Genomic DNA, 22,067 nt, shown 5'->3' with positions numbered 1-22,067 from the left:
TCGGCGGCCATGGCTCACGGGCCCAACCGCTCCGCGGCATGTGGCATCCTCCCAGACGGGGGCACGAACTCATGTCCCCTGCATCAGCAGGCGGACTCTCAACCATTGCGCCACCAGGGAAGCCCAACACTGCCTTTCTAAAGGAGACAGCTGCTATCCAGTTCCAGCTGGTGTTACACTTAAGAAATTTAGCCTTAAATTTACTGTGATGTACCTTTCAATAATACAAAAGAAACTGGAAATCTAGACTTCTATATGAAATGTCCAGATTTTAAAAATTTTGCAATGAATACTTTGTAAAACACTGCACAGGCTGACACTGGAACTTCATAAACTGCCATGTGTGGTCGCATTACAGAGCCTCATACTGACTCATTTAGGGTGAGAAAGTAGTAGTTCAGAGAGTGTGTTTGCCATACAAGCTCAGACTTGCTCATCATCTGCCATTGTCATTTTCTCAGTTGATCTCCTGATTCCCCTCAAAGGAAAACTATTCTTGGTTTTAAGAGAATCATTCAATTAATTGATTTTCTTTATGTAACCATAGGTACCTTGGAGGTCATTTAGTATCAGTTAGCCCAAAGTACTCTTGTTAGAGATGTGACCCAAAGAGACTTTTTTTTAACAACCCACAGAGTGGAATCTAGATTGTCATGATAAAGTTCTAAAGGCTGCTAGAACCCAACTATTCACAGTCCTTGCCTAAAGGAAGACTCTGCATGAAAAAGGTGGGAAAAGAGCTCAAGATGAAAATATCCATCTACTGAAATTAGAATATTTGCTCACAAAGAAATTGTTCACCTCTTTGAGACTGTCTTCCCATCATTTCTCATTTGGTGTCAAAAATCTATTTCCTTCACTTCTGATCTTTATCACTTTCTCTGCTTGAGCATGCTTATCACAATTCTAGAAGAGGTGAGAGAAACGACTGGTTTGGAAGCCCTGGAGTGTTCGCCATTCTGTTATTGGCTACAGATGGAAAAGGCAGATCCTTATAATTGCACTTTCTGCAATTTTTCTCTTGGCTCTATGCTTTTGTTATTTCCGAAGTTGCCCTTCCTCTCTAGGCAAAGAGAATTCTCATGAACATTTCCATCCCGTGGACTTACTGTAGTCATAGGATTCAAATAGCCCTTCCTCCAGATCCAAAGTACAAGCCCTAAAACTTTTAGAAATGTGATGAATCATCTTCAACTGAGAATCAGTGAATACTCTGGAATTTTTGAGTCCATATTAAAACTCATATGAGTAAGGAGAAAGTCAGTGCCATTCCTTTTTAAACTGCTTTTAAAGCACTCAAAATATACATTCAGGGCTTCCCTGGTGGCACAGTGGTTGAGAGTCCGCCTGCCGATGCAGGGGACACGGGTTCGTGCCCCGGTCTGGGAAGATCCCACATGCCGTGGAGCGGCTGGGCCCGTGAGCCATGGCCGCTGAGCCTGCACGTCCGGAGCCTGTGCTCCACAGTGGGAGAGGCCACGACAGTGAGAGGCCCGTGTACCGCAAAAAAATAAAAATAAAAATATATATATATATATATATATATATATATATATACACATTCATATCCTGCATGGAAAGTGACACTTCCTTTATCCAAGGGAGAAATACTAGGTTGTCCTGTTGTGCTGGAGTTTAATTTCCCACGGAGAAAAAAATAAAAGAAAAAGAACATGAGTAAGCTTGTTAAAGAATCTAAGGTTTGCTATGTTTGTGTGAACCACCAGACAGAAGTCATATGGGTATTGCCTGGGCTTTAGTGAAGAAATATATGCTGTGAAAATAATTTTTTAAAAACTATGTGATATATTTTTGCATGCCTGGCTACATTTTGGGGGGCCTATTTTGGGCAATTCTAAGACATAGTCAATTTAATGTACTAAAGCCATTCTATTTAAATAAGGTTTATTAAAGTTAAATCCCACACTGTTTCTCTAAAATAAACCCATATGCCTTTTTTCCTGTGCTCTGCCAATGGAGATTATATATCTCTCAGCTGCCTTTGTTGTTTTCTTAAGGACGCTTTTTTTCATCAGATGAACTATTCTGTTTGCATTCTTCACTTTAATTACTTAAAGAATCTCTGAGTTTACGGCCATAAAGAGATGATAAAGTTTTAGGATATAATTCATCTCAAATTCACTCTCAACTGTCAGTTATGTCCTCTAAAAACATTCCACTGAAGGATTACAGGAGAAGAAAATTCAAATAAATGTTCTTTTCCTTTTGTAAGCTTGTATTTAGAGTCAACTGAAAGAAAGCCAAAAGTTATATTTGCAAGATAATAATGTGTAAGCAAAGATGTTAATAATTAGTGAAGAATGCATATCACAACACATAAAACAATGTCTTCCCCTTTTTAAAATCTGAGGACTGAAAAACCTCTAGTTCCGAGCTAACGGTTCTCAACCCTTAAAAGACCGAGCAGCACTTTTTTTTTTTTGGCAAAAGTAATACGATTTGTTTAAAAGCCTCAGTCAACAGGTATTTCCTGAAAATACTTTCCATAAAAAGTAGAGCATGGTTCTCCAGAATGAAAACTGATCCATTTTCCCATTTTCTTTTTCTTTTATTTTTTGTTCTTCTTTTTTTTTCTCCTCTGTTTTTCTTTAACTTTTCAGCCAAGGGTTTCTATGATCTTGATGCCTTAAACGAAGCTGCTTGGAAAAGTGCCCAGAGCCAGTTGGTTCCCTGTAATATTTGTGGGCGTACCTTCCTGCCAGACAGACTGATTGTTCACCAACGATCCTGTAAACCAAAAGTCGCCAAGTAAAGCTCTTTCTCCCTACGAAATAGTTGCAGGAATTAAATCCTTTGGAAAGAGCTGGGATATGACGGGGAGGAGGAAAAGGAGGGGAGGAGAGGAAACAAGGAAAAGTGGAATTGACCAAAGGCCATCGAGCACGAGACGCCCAGCTCAGTGCTTTGGGGGCCTGGTGCGACCACTGTGTCACTGCTTTTAGCGTGCAGCTGCGTGTGTGTGCCTTGGCATGCCAGGGCCTCGCATGTCACACGGTTGTCAGGCAGAATTACACGTGGCCGCCCCTCATCAGAGCTGGCATTTTTATCTCCAGGAAATTTCAGAGCCAGTTGTTGCTGTTTTTCTTCTGGTCTGATTTCCTGAACAAGATTCTGAACCTCACACTTAGGACTATTATTCAGTGAACAGAGACTTTGGGTGGTGACTTCAGGCAACTCTTTAGTTCCCGAGAAAAACTGGATTCCCTCCCATCCCTGTGCTTTCTGAAATAATGTGCCACTCCCTGCTATTTCTGATCCAGGGAAATGTTTTTAATTGAGTTAGTGACCGGGAATCTTCTTTTCTCTATAAAATTGTTCAACAGGAGACACATACAAAAGAAGAGCTAAGGACTTAAAGTACTAGAAGCACACAGAACTCATGCTCCCTTACTAATAGTGAAAAATGCTACAAGGAAAATTCAGCATCAGTGCCAGCCTCATATGTTGGGAGATTGCTGTGATGTGATTCATCACATGGGTGGAAGCTAGCTCCCTCCTCCTATAGAAGAGGTCCAGCAAGAGTTCTCTCTGCCCTCCTAGGGGCTTATAGGTGTTTTATTGTGGAGCTCTAAAAGCCTGCCTGGAAGTCCTGTGCCTCCCTACCCAAGGGCCACGCACAGTACATGGGTTGTGAAGCTGCTCTGGATTTGAGTCCTTGAATGTGTATTCAGAGAGTCGGGACTCCTGGGAGGAGGCCAGGGCCAGGGAGGTGCTCTGCCCAGGAAATTCTGCCCCCCCCCACCCCGGGGCAGCGCTGCTTTGCCTGGACTCCCAGCGGTTTTGCTTGAGATCTTTGTTCATTTTATGGCTGACTTTCAGCGCCATTTTGGATCCACCAGGTAGGTTCCTGCAAACCTTGCATTCATGACCTTACACAGCACAGTTAACTCCAAATTATACAAGCAAATTTATTAGACCTAATAATTTGGTCATAATCTGCAGGTTATAAAAGGTTAGGTTAGGATCACGGTGCTAATTAGTTGGGTTTTCCTGCCTGTTCCAAAGGAAGCAAGAGATGAACTTCTTAAAAAGTCTTTTAGATATCCCCAAATAAGATTAGCATCTTGTAAAGGATAGCCTTTAATGACTCATACCTGATGGTTTGTTCTTTTATTTTGTTAAAAAAATGACAACAACATCTAATGTGTAGTGAATGTACTGTGGGTCATGCACTGTGCCTAGTGCTTCCTATATATCAGTTTATATAAATCTCACATCAACCCTACAAGTAGATAGTATCCTTCTTTTATACGTGAGGAAACTAATACTTAGACTAAAGTAGCAAATTCAAGGTCACACTGGACTTGAGTTAAGGGTTGGAGTCAGGAAGCAAACTCAGGACTGTTGGACTTCCAAGCCCATAGTCTTATCCATTGCCATTTGTGTGCTAGATACCACCATTAATAAGATTAACTCCAACACAAATGATCTGACAAATGTCAATTTTGTACAATGTTTAGTAACTAAGGCAAATGGGAATTTTAGCATGCTTGCAGTTTGGCTGCTGGTCTGGGTTTATCTTAAACCGAGGTGATAACAAAAGTTTGTGTGTTTTTTATTTATTTATTTTTTTGCGGTATGCGGGCCTCTCACTGTTGTGGCCTCTCCCGTTGCGGAGCACAGGCTCCGGACACAGGCTCAGAGGCCATGGCTCACGGGCCCAGCCGCTCCGCGGCATGTGGGATCTTCCCGGACGGGGTCACGAACCCGTGTCCCCTGCATCGGCAGGCGGACTCTCAACCACTGCGCCACCAGGGAGGCCCTGTGTTGTGTTTTAAAAGCCACTTCTGTATTCTGCTAATGTTCAGAAGCCAGACAGCAAGGGAAATAAAGCAAGAGTTCTGGCCTCAACTTTGAAATGAGTGGCCATTTGGGGTCATAAAGAGAGATTCGTGGGCCTTTGCTTTCAAAGCCTGAGAAAAACAAAACAAAACTGTTTTATCTGTAGGAATTATTAAATCTGAGTTCCTGAAGCGGTTGAAAAAGATGAGCTCTTGTAAGAACTGTGCTTCCACAGGGAACAGCTTGAGGAATGTCAAGGTGCCGACCGTGGGACTTCCACTTCTGGCTCCAGCTCCAGCTCCATCCGAGCTGGCCTGGAAACGTTACAGGGGATCAAATCTGAAGCAAGTTCAGTCACAATGACATCAATCCAAGGGCTCCTATCTTTCATCAAGGCAAGTCACTGAAGTCTCACCATTAATAGGACAGAGCTCACCTGCTCTCTGCCGACTGCCCTCCCCCCAATTTGTTCACATCTGTGCAGATTTTTTACTCTAAAAAGGAAAATGATTTTTTTAACAATGGTTGGCACATCCATAGCTTTGAATCTGAATCTTGTAATGGTTCCCATAGATAGTCTCCTAGGTGATGAAGAGCAGATACTAGATGAAGGTACTTGGAGCTCTTATACTGGCTCAGGTAGGTATCGGCTTGGGATGCGATGTTATTAGAGGCATCGGCAACAATACAATTCCCTCTCTGCTCTGGCAACTGGTGCTGCACAATCTTTTATTGAATTCCCCTTTAGTTGAGGTTATGGGAAGAATTCCAGGATTTCTTGATGCTCATTTACACATTAAATTCACATCAAAGTTGCGGGGCATGTCTTATCAGAAGGGAACACTGGAGACAGAACAAGCCTGTCCTACTAAGGGATGTGGATGGGGAGACTCTCCTCTGGTGAGTAAGCATGGAGATCTGTTCGAGCTCTGTTGTGGGAGCTCCTCAGGTTGTGGGACCTTCTCCTCATCTGGCAGCCTTGGATGTATTTCCAAGTAGGGTCCCAGTATTTCCAAGGATGGCTCCCAGATGACACTGCTTCAGCTTGGGGGATATTGGCCTGAGTCTCTTCACAGAAAAAGAAGCTTCTACTGACAAGCAGACCCATTTGTGAGCAGGGAAGAGAAAGAGGGCAGATATCCAAAACCTTCCATCTCCTGAAAACCTGAAAACAGCCCTTGGTCTCTCTGTACTTCTGACATTAGCAGCATCTCTTCTTTACACCCTCACCTAAACCAACTCATATGGCTTTAATCCCATACCAGGTCAGGTCAGGAAGTTCAGCCCTTTCCTTCCCCAACCCTGTGGGGACCTTTCCCTGCTCTGGCAATGGACAACCTTCCTTATCATTTATTACTTCCCTCCTGACTCTCTGTCTGGTGCACATGAACGGCCGTGCCTGTTTCAGCTGGCCCTGCCCACTCTGTGAGCACTGTGGCCAGAGATGGAAATGAGGTTTTCCTGCACTTGGAAGAAACAGCACACATGAGAGGCAGTTGAGTTTCCGGCGGGGACCAATTGGGTGGTGTAGAGAGAATCACACCAGGAAAAACACTGTTAATTTAGCATAGGATGGTACACTTTGTGCTTAGTTCTTTTAAATTTTTGTTATAAAAATATTCAATAGATAACACCTGTAGGGTAAAGGATAATGAAGTCTTATGTCCTCCACACCCAGACAAACTTAGTTGAAACCCCACTAAGGTTGAATCTGAATGGTCTAAATTTCAACTACTATTCTTTTGGGTATAAGAGGATGAAGGATGTGGGGAGAGGTGCTGGGAGCACAAGATTGCAGAGTATGTCTGATAATGCCTTTTAGTTCTACTTCTGGAAACTTGAGATTAAGCCAGCTTGGATATAAACCAACTGCAAGTAAGAAAGTGAAACCTGGCCTAGGCATCATGGGGGCTAAGTCCTATCATTGATTCATATTGATCACCTATAGACCAATGTTTTCAGATAATACTTAATTGAGAGTGTGTTTGGCAAAATAATGTCCCCAAAGATGTTGATACCCTAGTTCTCCAAACTTATGAATATGTTACCTTGCATGTTATGCTACCTTTGCAGATTGTGGTTAAGGTTTTGGGCCTTGTAATGGGGAGAGTATCTCGGATTATCTAGGTGGGCCCAGTATAATCATGAGTCCTTAATAGTGGAATAAGAAGAAAAAAGGGTGCTTGAGAGAGATGGCAGCATAAGAAGGATTCAACAGTCTGTTGCTTGCTCTGAGATGTAGGAAACTATGTGCAATGACCAGAGAAAAACCTCTCCGAGTTAAGGGCATCCCCAGCAGACAGCCAGCAAAGAAACTGGAACCTCAGTCCTATAACCACAGGAACTGGATTCTGCCAACAACCTGAATGAGCAAGGAAACATTCTCCCCTGGAACCTCCAGAAAGGATCACAGCCTGCCAACAACTTGTTTTTATCTGGTGAGTCCAGGGTTGAACTTCTGACCTACAAAACTGTAAGAAAATAAATGTGTGTTGTTTAACCCATTGTTTATAATAATTTGTTATGGCAGCAACAGACAACAAATAGAAGAAGCATCCACAGGCAGACCTCAGAGGTACTGTGAGTTCATTTCCAGATGACCTCAATAAAGTGAATATCACAATAAAGCAAATCACAGACATTTTTTCATTTCCTCATGCATAGAAAAGTTATGTTTACACTGTAGTCTATAAGTGGACAGTAGCATTATATCTAAAAAAGCAATACACATACCTTAATTTAAAAAATGCTTTATTGCTAAAAAATGCCAAAACAATTGCAATGGCAACATCAAAGATCATTGAATGCAGATCACTATAACAAATATAATAATAATTAAAAAAATTGAAATATTGAAAGAATTATCAAAATGTGACAGAGAGACATGAAATGAGCAAGTGTTGTTGGAAAAATGGTGCTGATAGATTTACTTGATGCAGTGTTGCCACGAAATTTGGCAAACAAAACAAAAACTCATCTGCAAAGTACAGTAAAGCAAAGCACAATAAAATAAGGTGTTACCTGTATGTGGCATAGGGTAGGACCCCCAAACCTTCTACTGATCAGAGAGATAGAGTCCTCAACTCCACGTGGGACAACGGCCACCTCCACTGCTTGCATTAGTGAGAAGGCACCATAATCAAATTCAGTAGGGCCAGATAGCCCAACAAAAACTGGCTCCAAGATTTGCTACCCACAAAATACCCAGCTATTTTACAATATGCACAAAATATGGATGCAAATGTTTAATGTTTTGTTAATATTTTTAATCATAAAATGGATTCTGTTACATGTACACACTTGTTTAAAAACTAGTAAGTGGACAAATGCAGTTGAATTACTTGGCAGTTGACTTTTCATGCCAATGACCCCATGACCTTGTCCTACCCACCTGTCTGTCTTTTCCACGAGCTGCAGAAAGAAAATAACTGTATAATCTGAAATGGTAGAAGGTTATTGTTATGGGAATCTCTAAATAAGGTACTAGCTGAAAAACAGTGAAAATATCCGAGCACTGAAAATGCAGATATGGCTTAAACAAATCTCATCGTTCTCTTATGATCTTTAGCAGGACTTTTCTGAGGGGCCATGTGCGGATCTAAAAAGTAGGCTGGACCATCAAAGAAACGTGCTCAAAGTGTAGGGGAAGGGTAGAAAAAGCACCTGATTTGAGGACCGTCATTCAGCCGAATTATCAAGCAAGAAGTTTCCCTTCAATGCCTTCATCTCCCATCTTTGAACCTTCTGAACTCTTTCCTCCCAACCCCCATGAAGGTTTCTCCAGGATCCTGCTGCCCTGTCTTCTATCTACGACTGTCCAGACGTCTGTTTCTGTTGGAGAAGAAACTCAGGTGCTCCACCTTCTAGATATCCCTCCATCTCTCCTAGTCTGCCCATCCACATTTCTCTTCCTGTGTCCCTTTCTGGACTTTTCACTAGCTATTTCATTAGAAAGAAATTTGAGAAAGTCATCCATGCTAAGGGGTTCATGGAAGTTGATGGTTTGATGCTCTATCTCTCTCAGATGGTATGGTTATTTTTTAAAAAGTTTCTTAGAAGTATTTTGTCTATATCCAAAGTAATGAAGTCCATGTGGTGGAATTTTAGACAAAATGTTGGGATGGAAGTCAATGGGCATGGGAAGCAGGTCTCTCCTTGACCGTTAGTGACCCTCATCACACCACATAGACCTCTGTTAACTCCACACCTGAGTAGAGACACCTCTGACAGGGTTTCTACGGACAGCTTGTATTAAGGTAGGCTAAGTGCTGTAACAAATAGACCGAAATATTCTAAGGGCTTGAATAAGACAGAATTTTATTTCTTGCCCTGGGCAAGTGAGCAGTATAGTGAGGCGTCCCTCCTTTGTGACATCATTCAGGGCCCCAGGCTGATGAAATCTCTGCCACTTTCAACATGTGACACACAAGTTGCCCTGGTAGGTCGTCTCCTTTCAGCTCATCCACGAGGAGAAAAGAGCATGGAGTTACCTATTCGGCCTAGAAGAAATGCTTATCATTCTACTCACATTCATGGGCTAAATCTCAGCCACATGACTGTACCTGAGTGCAAGGAGGTCTGGACATTGTGTTCTCACTGCCACAGCAGGAGGAAGAGGTGACCAGGGATTTGGGGGAATAATTAGGATTTTCTGGCATGAGCTCAAATCTCTTCCTGGCTTCTTGTTAGGGGACCACTTTCCCTTTTGTGGGAAATTGACAATATTTGGGCATAAACCTCAGAGGACGAGAAATTATTCTTGCCATCAAGGCAGGCAAGTTTGGTAAATTAGGCCCCCCAAAAGATAAAAGTTTAAAAAATTATAGCCATTTTCACATATCAGAAATAGCAGCATTCAATATTTGAAGGAAAGATTGTCCTTTTTATTATTTGAGGAAACACTTTAAAAGGCATTTTTGATATGCAAAGTTGAGTCCTGAGTTTAGTCTCACAAGGGTAGCTGGGGCAAAGAAGAACAGTTTTGCAAAAGAATGTGAATGGCCACCTTTACAGTGGACAAAGCTCCAACTTTGAGGAAGTATTATTGAGTACACTGGTTTTTCATCCTCTTGTTAGAGACTGACAAAAAAGAAATTGGAGTTTGGGGCTCAGAACTAGGTCAAGGGGAACTCCCACCTATGTGACGAGGGACTGAAACCACAGCAACACCTCAGCAAGACAGCAGGTAGGGGGCGCCCTACATTGGGACAAGGCTGGTGGACTTAGGAGCAGCAGTCACTGCTGCCGAATTTTAAATGTCCCTTTCCTGCATTCTAATGTTGTATGTTATCTTCGAGCCTTCACTTTGCCTTATTGTTAGCTGTGCTGGGGTGTGGGGTGGAGCTGTGAAATAAGAGAGGAGCCAATGTCTACACATGGACAACCAGACCAAGGAAGCCCTTGAAGCTACAAGGAGCCCCCAAGCAGCAGTCAGGAGCAACAGATGGCAAGCAACAGCCAAGGCAGGTGCAGAGTCTCCAGGAATCCTCAGAATCACCTGAGGAGAGGACTGGGATTCCTGACATCATCTATGAGCAACTTAGATCCTGGTTTTTCAGCTAGCAAACCCTGGAATGCCAGAGACTGTAGGTATATGGTTAAATGTGCTTCAGTAAAGCATCAGTGAACAACACAGCACTGCATGTAACTGACAAGTGGTGGTACACAGGTTCTGACTCCTGCAGCCAAAGCAGATGGGGGAAATGACATCTTTATGAAGACCTCAAGGCAGAGGGAGTTCGGAGCTGGCCCTGAAACGATGAACAGGTAGAGGCAGCAGGGGTACTAAAGGACACACGAGGGAAGAAGCTTACAGAAACTGTGATCTACTCCATATCCCTGTAAGCAGCCTCAGGGATGAACACTCTGTATAATACCAGTATCAGCATTTTCCAGGTGAAGCACAGCGGGAAGCTCTATATCCTTTATGGGTGTTTCTAAATTTAATTTTTATTTTATATTAGAGTATAGCTGATTTACAATGTTGTTATATTCTTTATGTTGATGGGTGACTTGACCACAGGAAAGACAAGTACAGAGCCTTTAGACTATGAGATCAATTCATACAAGAAGTTTTCAAAGTTAACAGCTGAGTTACTTGTTCTGGATAAAGGTATTTCTCTTTCTCTTTTTAAACATGCTTCCTGCCCAACTTCTGTCACCAATGTGGTATTTTCCAGAAATGAAGAACCCAGATCCAGAAGGCGGTAAAGCATTAGCACAGAGGGTTAGAAGCAGTCCCCATATATAGCTGGGCAAACAGGCAGGCTTGGGAGGGGCTCAAGAGCAGCCCTGTTGTGTGTGGAAATTATCTAGGAGAGCAACAGTGGACAGCAAGTGAGAGGAACAGCTGAGCAAGGACAAAGGGCATGTGCAGGATTTGTGTGCAAGGAAGATGAGGGGCAATGACAAGGCAGAGGCCAGGGTGGTCATGGATTTATTCTTCCAACCCTGCAACTTGAGGTAGGTGCAAAGAAAATCTGAAGAGGTGTACAATTTTCTGTTTTTGTTCAGGAGGGCACTGGACAAGATGACATCTAAAGGAAAAATGAGGGTGAGTGAACACAAAGGGTAGGAGGGGTATAAATCTGCTTTTCCCATTTTGTTCCCACATTTGCCTTTTCCTCATTTTCATCCTCTCATAGTATCACTGTCTCTGGCCCCCAGTTCCCTTTCTCTTTCCAAGCAGGCTCATTTCGCACAGCTCTAGCAATGAGCACGCTCTGCCAGAAGAGGACAGCATTGGGAAGCAATGAGCAGAGGCATCCTCACTGTGCAGGCACAAGTCCCGCCAGGCAGAGACAGGGTCTGGTTTTCTGTTTATTCTAGCAGCAAACTCTGAAATAAACATGAATTTATCCTTGAAGTCATATCAAGTGACTCCTTCATCTCCCCCGCTCCCAGCTTCTTAAAGGAATAATCATAAATATTCAGGGTATAGATACCAACTTGGCTTCATAACAGGCGATGTTTCAGCCAGTATTCTGACAAAACTTACATAGAATATTGAATGCAAATATCTAGATATTGTGAGTAATTCAGGCCAAAGAGGCACTTTGTTTAAAGTATGCTGGCTCTTATTATGCAGTTGGCAGGTTGAATTTGTATTCTACCGTTTTTTGTTGTTGTTGTTTTTTTAATGATTGCACAAGTCACTTATTAACTTTCTCAACACATATTTCTTGAGCACCTGTGAGGTGTCATGGGTTGCCTGGACAAGGGGGAGGTATGTAAACAACCAGGTGGTATAGATGGATGATGTGGGATTGAAAGAAACTGGATTTTTGAAGAAGGAAAAGAAAGTTCTAAAAAGGGAAAGCAATGGTGAGTACAGATGACACCTGCCCCATCCCCAGGCATTATGTTATATGGGATATGGGGATCTGACAGTGTCCATGGGGGACAGAATAGACTTAGTTAGAGTAAGAAGAATTGTTTTGAATATTAAGAGAAGAAATTGAGGCTAGAGGTAAATTACAGATAAACTGCTGATAACAGTATTAAGGAATAAAGAAAGGGTTTGAGGTAGGAAACATAGGCGGCCTCATAAGTGTATAATCGGGGTATCACATAGAGCACCACACTTAGAAGGCCCCATGCTTGATTTAATGTCTTGATTTTACAAGCAGGAAATTCTTACTAATTTTTGAACAGGAGATCCCCATTTACATTTTACATTAGGCTCTGTAATTTGTGTACCTGAAGGTGGGGGTTATGTGGAAGTTTGGATAAAACAAGACTAGGGAATTTCCAGATCTGTCTGTGGATAAGAGTTTCCCTGATGCTCTGGGAAGCTGGAATTTCTGTTGGTGTTGGAAGCACACAAGGGTGTAATTCCCAATGATATAAATACTGATGGTCTTTTATTTATTAATTTTTAACATATTTATTGGAGTATAATTGCTCTACAATGGTGTGTTAGTTTCTGCTTTATAACAAAGTGAATCAGCCATACAAATACATATACCCCCATATCTCCTCCCTCTTGTGTCTCCCTCCCACCTCCCTATTCCATCCCTCTAGGTGGTTACAAAGCACTGAGCTGATCTCCCTCTACTATTTGGCTGCTTCCCACTAGCTATCGATTTTACATTTGGTAGTGTATATATGTGCATGCCACTCTCTCACTTCATCCCAGCTTACCCTTCCCCCTCCCTGTGTCCTCAAGTCCATTCTCTACATCTGCCTCTTTATTCCTGCCCTGCCCCTAGGTTCTTCAGAACCATTTTTTTTTTCAGATTCCATACATATGTGTGAGCATACGGTATTTGTTTTCCTCTTTCTGACTTATTTCACTCTGTATGACAGACTCTAGGTCCATCCACCTCACTACAAATAACTCAATTTCGTTTCCTTTTATGGCTGAGTAATATTCCATTGTATATATGTGCCACATCTTCTTTATCCATTTGTCTGTTGCTGGACACGTAGTTGCTTCTGTGTCCTGGCTATTGTAAATAGAGCTGCAAAGAACATTGTGGTACATGATGCTTTTTGAATTATAGTTTTCTCAGTGTATGTGCACAGTAGTGGGATTGCTGGGTCATACAGTAGTTCTAGTTTTAGTTTTTTAATGAACCTCCATACTGTTCTCCATAGTGGCTGTATCAATTTTCATTTCCACCATCTGTGCAAGAGGGTTCCCTTTTCTCTACACCCTCTCCAGTGTTTATTTGTAGAATTTTTGATGATGGCCATTCTGACTGGTGTGAGGTGATACCTCATTATAGTTTTGATTTACATTTCTCTAATTATTAGTGATGTTGAGCATCCTTTCACGTGTTTGTTGGCAATCTGTATATCTTCTCTGGAGAAATATCTACTTAGGTCTTCTGCACATTTTTGGATTGTGTTTTTTTGATATTGAGCTGCATGAGCTGCTTGTAAATTATGGAGATTAATCCTTTGTCACTTGCTTCATTTGGAAATATTTCTTCCCTTCCTGAAGGCTATCTTTTCACCTTCGCCTTTATGGTTTCCTTCGCTGTGCAAAAGCTTTTAAGTTTCATTAGGTCCCATTTGTTTATTTTTATTCTTATTTCCATTTCTCTAGGAGGTGGGACAAGAAGGATCTTGCTGTGATTTATGTCATAGAGTTTTCTGCCTATGTTTTCCTCTAAGAGTTTTATAGTGTCTGGCCTTACATTTAGGTCTTTAATCCATTTCGAGTTTATTTTTGTATATGGTGTTAGGGAGTGTTCTAATTTCATTCTCTTACATGTAGCTGTCCAGTCTTCCCAGGACCACTTATTGAAGAGGCTGTCTTTTCTCCATTATATATTCTTGCCTCCTTTATCAAAAATAAGGTGACCACATGTGCGTGGGTTTATCTCTGGGCTTTCTATGCTGTTCCATTGATCTATATTTCTGTTTTTGTGCCAGTATCATACTGTCTTGATTACTGTACCTTTGTAGTATAGTCTGAAGATTGGGAGCCTGATTCCTCCAGCTCCATTTTTCTTTCTCAAGATTGCTTGGGTTATTCGGGATCTTTTGTGTTTCCATACAAATTGTGAATTTTTTTGTTCTACTTCTGTGAAAAATGCCATTGGTAGTTTGATAGGGATTGCATTGAATCTGTAGATTGCTTTGGGTAGTATAGTCATTCTCACAGTGTTGATTCTTCCAATCCAAGAGCATGATATATCTCTCTATCTGTTTGTATCATCTTTAGTTTCTTTCATCAGTGTCTTATAGTGTTCTGCATACAGGTCTTTTGTCTCCTTAGGTAGGTTTATTCCTAGGTATTTTATTCTTTTTGATGCAATAGTAAAATGGTAAATTGGAGTCGTTCCTTGATTTCTCTTCCAGATTTTTCACCTTTAGTGTATAGGAATGCAAGAGATTTCTGGGCATTAATTTTGTATCCTGCTACTTTACCAAATTCATTGATTAGCTCTAGTAGTTTTCTGGTAACATCTTTAGGATTCTCTATGTATAGTATCATGTCATCTGCAAATAGTGACAGCTTTACTTCTTCTTTTCTGATTTGGATTCCTTTTATTTCTTTTTCTTCTCTGACTGCTCTGGCTAAAAGTTCTAAAACTATGTTAAATAATAGTGGTAAGAGTGGACAACCTTGTCTTGTTCCTGATCTTAGAGGAAATGGTTTCAGTTTTAAACCATTGACAATGATGTTGGCTGTGGGTTTGTCATATATGGCCTTTATTATGTTGAGGTAAGTTCCCTCTATGCCTACTTTCTGGAGGGTTTTCATCATAAATACGTGCTGCATTTTGTTGAAATCTTTTTCTACATCTATTGAGATGATCATATGGTTTTTCTCCTTCAGTTTGTTAACATGGTTTATCACATTGATTGATTTGTGTATATTGAAGAATCCTTGCATTCTTGGGATAAACCTCACTTGATCATGGTGTATGATCCTTTTAATGTGTGGCTGGATTCTATTTGCTAGTATTTTGTAGAGGATTTTTGCATCTATGTTCATCAGTGATATTGGCCTGTAGTTTTCTTTCTTTGTGACATCTTTGTCTGGTTTTGGTATCAGGGTGATGGTGGCCTTGTAGGATGAGTTTGGGAGTGTTCCTCCCTCTGCTATATTTTGGAAGAGTTTGAGAAGGATAGGTGTTAGCTCTTCTCTAAATGTTTGATAGAATTCGCCTGTGAAGCCATCTGGTTCTGGGCTTTTGTTTGTTGGAAGAGTTTTAATCACAGTCTCAATTTCAGTGCTTGTGACTGGTCTGTTTATATTTTCTCTTTCTTCCTGGTTCAGTCTCAGAAGTTTGTGCTTCTCAAAGAATATGTCCATTTCTTCCGGGTTGTCCATTTTATTGGAATAGAGTTGCTTGTAGTAATCTCTCGTGATCCTTTGTATTTCTGCACTGTCAGTTGTTACTTCTCCTTTTTCATTTCTAATTCTATTGATTTGTGGCTTCTTCCTTTTTTTCTTGATGAGTGTGGCTAATGGTTTATCAATTTTGTTTATCTTCTCAAAGAACCAGCTTTTAATTTTATTGATCTTTGCTATTATTTCCTTCATTTCTTTTTCATTTATTTCTAACCTTATCTTTATGATTTCTTTTCTTCTGCTAACTTTTGGGTTTTTTGTTCTTCTTTCTCTAATTGCTTTAGGTGTAAGGTTAGGTTGTTTATTTGAGATGTTTCTTGTTTCTTCAGGTAGGATTTTATTGCTATAAACTTCCCTCTTACAACTGCTTTTGCTGCATCCCATAAGTATTGGGTCATCATGTTTTTATTGTCATTTGTTTCTAGGTATTTATTGATTTCCTATTTGATGTCTTCAGTGATCTCTTGGGTATTAAGTAGTTTATAGTTTAGCCTCCATGTGTTTGTATTTTTTACAGATTTTTTTTCCTGTAATTGATATCTAACCTCATAGCATTGTGGTCAGAAAAGATACCTGATACAATTTCAATTTTCTTAAATTTACCAAGGCTTGATTTGTGACCCAGGATGATCTATCCTGCACAATATTCCATGGGCACTTGAGAAGAAAGTGTATTCTGTTGTTTTTAGATGGAATGTCCTATAAATATAAATGAAGTCCATCTTGTTTAGTGTATCATTTAAAGCTTGTGTTTCCTTATTTATTTTCATTTTGGATGATCTGTTCATTGGTGAAAGTGGGGTGTTAATGTCCCCTACTATGATTGTGTTACTGTCAATTTCCTCTTTTATGGCTGTTAGCATTTGCCTTATGTATTGAAGTGATCCTATGTTGGGTGCATAAATATTTACAATTGTTATATCTCCTTCTTGGATTGATCCCTTGATCATTATGTACTGTCCTTCTTTGTCTCTTGTAATAGTCTTTATTTTAAAGTCCATTTTGTCTGATATGAGCATTGCTACTCCAGCTTTCTTTTGGTTTCCATTTGCATGGAATATCTTTTTCCATCCCATCACTTTCACTCTGTATGTGTCCCTAGGTCTGAAGTGGGTCTCTTGTAGACAGCATATATAATGGTCTTGTTTCTGTATACATTCAGCCAGTCTATGTCTTTTGGCTGGAGCATTTAATCCATTTGCATTTAAGGTAATTATCGATATGTATGTTTTTATTACCATATTCTTAATTGTTTGGGGTTTGCTTTTGTAGGTCTTTTCCTTCTCTTGTGTTTCCTGCCTAGAGAAGATCCTTTAGCATTTGTTGTAAAGCTAGTTTCATGGTGCTGAATTCTCTTAGCTTCTGCTTGTCTGTAAAGGTTTTAATTTCTCCATCAAATCTGAATGAGATCCTTGCTGGGTAGAGTCACCTTGGTTGTAGCTTTTTCTCTTTCATCACTTTACATATGTCCTGCCACTCCCTTCTGGCTTCCAGAGTTTCTGCTGAAAGATCAGGTGTTAACCTTATGGGGAATACCCTCGTATGTTATCTGTTGTTTTTCCCTTGCTGCTTTTAATATTTTTTCTTTGTATTTAATTTTTGATAGCTTGATTAATATGTGTCTTGGCATGTTTCTCCTTGGATTTATCCTGGATGGGACTCTCTGTGCTTCCTGGACTTGACTGACTATTTCCTTTCCCATATTAGGGAAGTTTTCAACTATAGTCTTTTCAAATATTTTCTCAGTCCCTTTCTTTTCCTTTTCTTCTTCTGGGACCCCTATTATTCGAATGTTGGTGTGTTTAATGTTGTCCCAGAGGTCTCTGAGACTGTCCTCAATTCTTTTCATTCTTTTTTCTTTATTCTGCTCTGTGGTAGTTATTTCCACTATTTTATCTTCCAGATCACTTATCCGTTCTTCTGCCTTAGTTATTCTGCTATTGATTCCTTCTAGAGAATTTTTAATTTCATTTATTGTGTTGTTCATCATTGTTTGTTTGCTCTTTAGTTCTTCTAGGTCCTTGTTAAACATTTTTTGTATTTTCTCCATTCTACTTCCAAGATTTTGGATCATCTTTACTATCATTACTCTCAATTCTTTTTCAGGTAGACTGCCTATTTCCTCTTCATTTGTTAGGTCTGGTGGGTTTTTACCTTGCTCCTTCATCTGCTCTGTGTTTCTTTGTCTTCTCATTTTGTTTAAATTACTGTGTTTGGGGTCTCCGTTTCACAGGCTGCAGGTTTATAGTTCCCATTGTTTTGGGTGTCTGCCTCCAGTGGCTAAGGTTCACTCAGTGGGTTGTGTAGAATTCCTGGTGGAAGGGACTGGTGCCTGTGTTCTGCTGGATGAGGATGGATCTTGTCTTTCTGGTGGTCAGGACAGTGTCCGGTGGTGTGTTTTGGGGTGTCTGTGAACTTATTATGATTTTATGCAGCCTCTCTGCTAATGGGTGGGGTTTGTTGCTGTCTTGCTAGTTGTTTCTCATAGGGTGTCCAGCACTGTAGCTTGCTGGTCATTGAGTGGAACTGGATTTTAGCATTGAGAAGGAGATCTCTGGGAGAGCTTTCGCTGTTTGATATTACATGGAGCCAGGAGGTCTCTGGTGGACCAATGTCCTGAACTCTGCTCTCCCACCTCAGAGGCACAGGCTTGACACCCAGCCAGAGCACCAAGACCCTGTCAGCCAAACGGCTCAGAAGAAAAGGGAGAGAAAGAAAGAAAGAAAGAAAGAAAGAAAGAAAGAAAGAAAGAAAGAGAAAGAGAAAGAAAGGAAAGAAAAGAAAGAAAGAAGTAGAAGAAAGAAAAATAAATATAAAATAAAAAATCAAAAAATTATTAAAAATTAAAAAGTAATTTAAAAAAAGAAAGAAAGAAGAGAGCAACCAAACCAAAAAACAAATCCACCAATGATAACAAGTGCTAAAAATTATACTAAAAAAAACAAAAAAACGGACAGACGGAACCCTAGGACAAATGGTAAAAGCAAAGCTATACAGACAAACTCTCACAAAGAAGCGTACACGTACACACTCACAAAAAGAAAAAGGAAATATATATATATTTATATTTTTTAAAAAAAGAGAGCAACCTACTCAATAAACAAATCTGCCAATGATAATAAACTCTAAATACTAAACTAAGATAAACATAAAACCAGAAACAAATTAGATTCAGGAAGCAAGCCCTAAGTCTACATTTGCTCCCAATATCTACCACCTCAAGTTTGGGATGATTCGTTGTCTATTCAGGTATTCCACAGATGCAGGGTACATCAAGTTGATAGTGGAGATTTAATCCACTGCTCCTGAGGCTGCTGGGAGAAATTTCCCTTTCTCTTCTTGTTCACACAGCTCCTGGGGTTCAGCTTTGGAGTTGGCCCTGCCTTTGCATGTAGGTTGCCTGAGGGTGTCTGTTCTTTGCTCAGACAGGATGGGGTTAAAGTAGCAGCTGATTCAGGGGCTCTGGCTCACTTAGGCCAGGGGGAGGGAGGGGTACGGAATGCGGGGCGAGCCTGCGGCGGCTGAGGCTAACGTGACATTGCAGCAGCCTGAGGCGCGCCGTGTGTTCTCCCGGGGAAGTTGTCCCTGGATCACGGGACCCTGGCAGTGGTGGGCTGCACAGGCTCCCAGGCAGGGAGGTGTGGATAGTGACCTGTGCTTACACACAGGCTCCTTGGTGGCGGCAGCAGCAGCCTTAGCATCTCATGCCCGTCTCTGGTGTCCGCGCTGATAGCCCGGCTCACGCCCATCTCTGGAGCTTGTTTAGGTGGTGCTCTGAATCCCATCTCCTCACGCACCCGGAAACAATGGTCCCTCGCCTCTTAGGCAGCTCCAGACTTTTTCCCGGACTCCCTCCCGGCTAGCTATGGCGCACTAGCCCCCTTCAGGCTGTGTTCACGCCGCCAACCCCAGTCCTCTACCTGGGATCTGACCTCCGAAGCCCAAGCCTCAACTCCCAGCCCCCACCCGCCCTGGCGGGTGAGCAGACAAGCCTCTCGGCTGGCGAGTGCTGATCTGCAGTGAGCCTCTCTGCAGGAATCTCTCCACTTTGCCCTCTGCACCCTTGTTGCTGTGCTCTCTTCTGTGGCTCTGAAGCTCCCCCCACCCCCCGCCAACCCCCATCTCTGCCAGTGAAGGGGCTTCCTAGTGTGTGGAAACCTTTCCCCCTTCACAGCTCCCTCCCACTGGTGCAGGTCCCGTCCCTATCCTTTTGTCTGTTTTTTCTTTTTTCTTTTGCCCTACCCACGTACGTGGGGGAGTTTCTTGCCTTTTGGGAGGTCTGAGGTCTTCTGCCAGCGTTCAGTAGGTGTTCTGTAGGAGTTGTTCCACATGTAGATGTATTTCTGATGTATTTGTGGGGAGGAAGGTGATCTCCAAGTCTTACTCCTCCGCCATATTGAACATCTCCTGTGATGGTCTTTTAGGGAGCGATGGTTCCCAGTTCTAATGAAGTAGGGATGTCTGGAGAGAGTCAGGGTCCTGGGAGCACTTCTTGTTCTTTGGATCTGGAAAGTGGTCTACCCTAGAGCACGTGGGGCCTCGTTCAGATTTAGGGGTATTTGGTGCAGAGTTGTTTCCTTTCTAGGCTATAGTGTCACATGTGATGGGGTAGTTAAGGGAGGTTTGTGGGCCTCCCTTAAATCCCATAGTAGGCCACACTGTATCTGGAAGAAAGGCATCTTATCAAGAGCCAGAGAGCCAGTAAAACATCTCCATGTGGTAAAGTATGTTAGACTTTTCCTGTGTGCTTATGTTACTGAACCAAACTTGGGTCTGCTTGCCCAAGCACAGTAAAGCCAATCTACTAACACTGGGTTGTGGTAAAGGAAAGTGCAGCATTTATTGCAGGGCACCAAGCAAGGGTCCAGGGCAGCTAGTGCTTAAAAGACCTGAACTCCCCAAAGGCTTTCAGGGAAAGGTTTTTAAAGACAAGGTGAAGAAGGGGGTTATGGGATGTGTGATCAGCTCATGGACTTTCTTCTGATTGGCTGATGGTGAGGTAATTGGCATTCAGCATCGTGAACATTCTGGTTCCAGCCGGTCTGAGGGTCTAGGTGTTTGTGGGCAGCATGCAGTTAACTTCTTCCACCTGGCGGGGGTTTCAGTATCTGCAAAACAGCTCAAAGGACATGGCTCAGAATATTATCTATAGCCCTTAAGGGGGAACTAAAGGTCCTTGACTTTTTTTAATGCCTAAACTATTATTATTGGGTCTTGTTTGACTGTTTTCCTTTCTTTCTGGATTTTCTCCCTTCTTTTTTAAAATATTTTTTAAAATTTTATTTTAGGGGCCTCCCTGGTGGTGCAGTGGTTGAGAGTCCGCCTGCTCATGCAGGGGACACGGGTTCGTGCCCTGGTCCGGGAGGATCCCGCATGCCGCGGAGCAGCTGGGCCCGTGAGCCGTGGCCGCTGAGCCTGTGCATCCGGAGCCTGTGCTCCGCAACGGGAGAGGCCACAACAGTGAGAGGCCCGCGTACCGCAAAAAAAAAAAAAATTTATTTTTTATTTTTTTGGCTGTGCTGTGTGGCTGCATTTTCTCACTTCTATGATTAAATTTATTCTTTGACTAAAATTTTTCTATAGACAAAAGACAGGCAGGGGACATGTCGGGTGGTGGAGTTTTGTTCTGGGAAGGCCCCATAGGGTCCTGCTTGGTGTTTACAATTTCTGAGTATGATGTCTAGCTTAAAGAGCCTTCTCCCTCCCCAAGACTCTATAGATTCTTACATTTCTTCTAACAATTTTCAGTTTTTATATTTAGCCTTTAATTCCTCTGAAATTTTATTGCTATATGTTTGCATAGTAGGGATCTTTTTTCTTCATTGCAGTTTTTCCATATCATTTATTAGTTAGTTTATCCTGTATATGAATGGATGTCGATCTGTTTTCCTATCTCTGCAACATTATCACATGGTTTACATGCTGTATCTTTAGAGGACATTTTGATATTGTATGACAAAGGCCTGCTTCTTTTTCAAAAAAAAAAAATTGGCTCTTCTTACTTATCTCTTCTTCTAGATGAATTCTAGAATCAAACATGTCAAATAACATAAATAATTCTGCTAGGATATTGATCTGTATTGAATCAAATTGATAAATTTTTTTAAGGAAGAATTAGCATTTTTACAATATGTACTCTTTCCATTCAGGAACACTATACAATTTGTGTTCTAAATCATAAATCTTCAATCCTGAATTCCATTCACCCACCCATGCTAATTTGCTTTGCCAGTAACAATCTTTTTGCATCTTTTCTACTTTTTTGTGGACCCCTTGGCATCTCCCTTTTCACAGCCATGTGTTTTCAGATAACTCTAAGGGGCAGTGAATACACAGGGAATGGAGAGTTTGAGGATAGTAAAACATCACACTCAAATTTTCTAACTACTGGGAGTTTTTGTTCTTTTCTTAAATATATCTTGTTAAATTGAAATATTTCTTCTCTTAAGAGCTC

General features: G+C 41.4%; 1 protein-coding gene across 8 annotated transcripts in view; it reads left to right on the top strand.

The window, feature by feature from the left end:
* Positions 1-22,067, top strand: part of ZNF474 (zinc finger protein 474) — a 127,425-nt gene that overhangs the window by 63,148 nt on the left and 42,210 nt on the right. For 2 of the 8 annotated variants that reach the window (XR_003431229.1, XR_003431230.1), the window contains exon 4: positions 11,317-11,356. The exons of 3 other annotated variants lie outside the window; for them this stretch is intronic. Coding sequence is in view for 1 of the 5 variants with exons in the window: in XM_027099349.1 (XP_026955150.1) it covers positions 2,622-2,773 (152 nt within the window). In the remaining 4 variants the exon portion in view is untranslated. Of the gene's footprint in view, positions 1-2,621; positions 3,145-5,038; positions 7,242-8,371; positions 8,655-11,316; positions 11,357-22,067 lie in introns of those variants that run through there. 3 more of the 8 variants (XR_003431223.1, XR_003431225.1, XM_027099349.1) reach the window with 3 other exon arrangements.

This window comes from Aethalodelphis obliquidens, unplaced genomic scaffold (assembly GCF_003676395.1).
Source record: "Aethalodelphis obliquidens isolate GAN/ISIS:26980383/991018 unplaced genomic scaffold, ASM367639v1 scaffold4, whole genome shotgun sequence".
Classification (NCBI taxonomy): Eukaryota; Metazoa; Chordata; class Mammalia; order Artiodactyla; family Delphinidae; genus Aethalodelphis; species Aethalodelphis obliquidens.
Note: the sequence above shows the minus strand (reverse complement) of the source record. Positions and strands in the feature narration are given on the sequence as shown.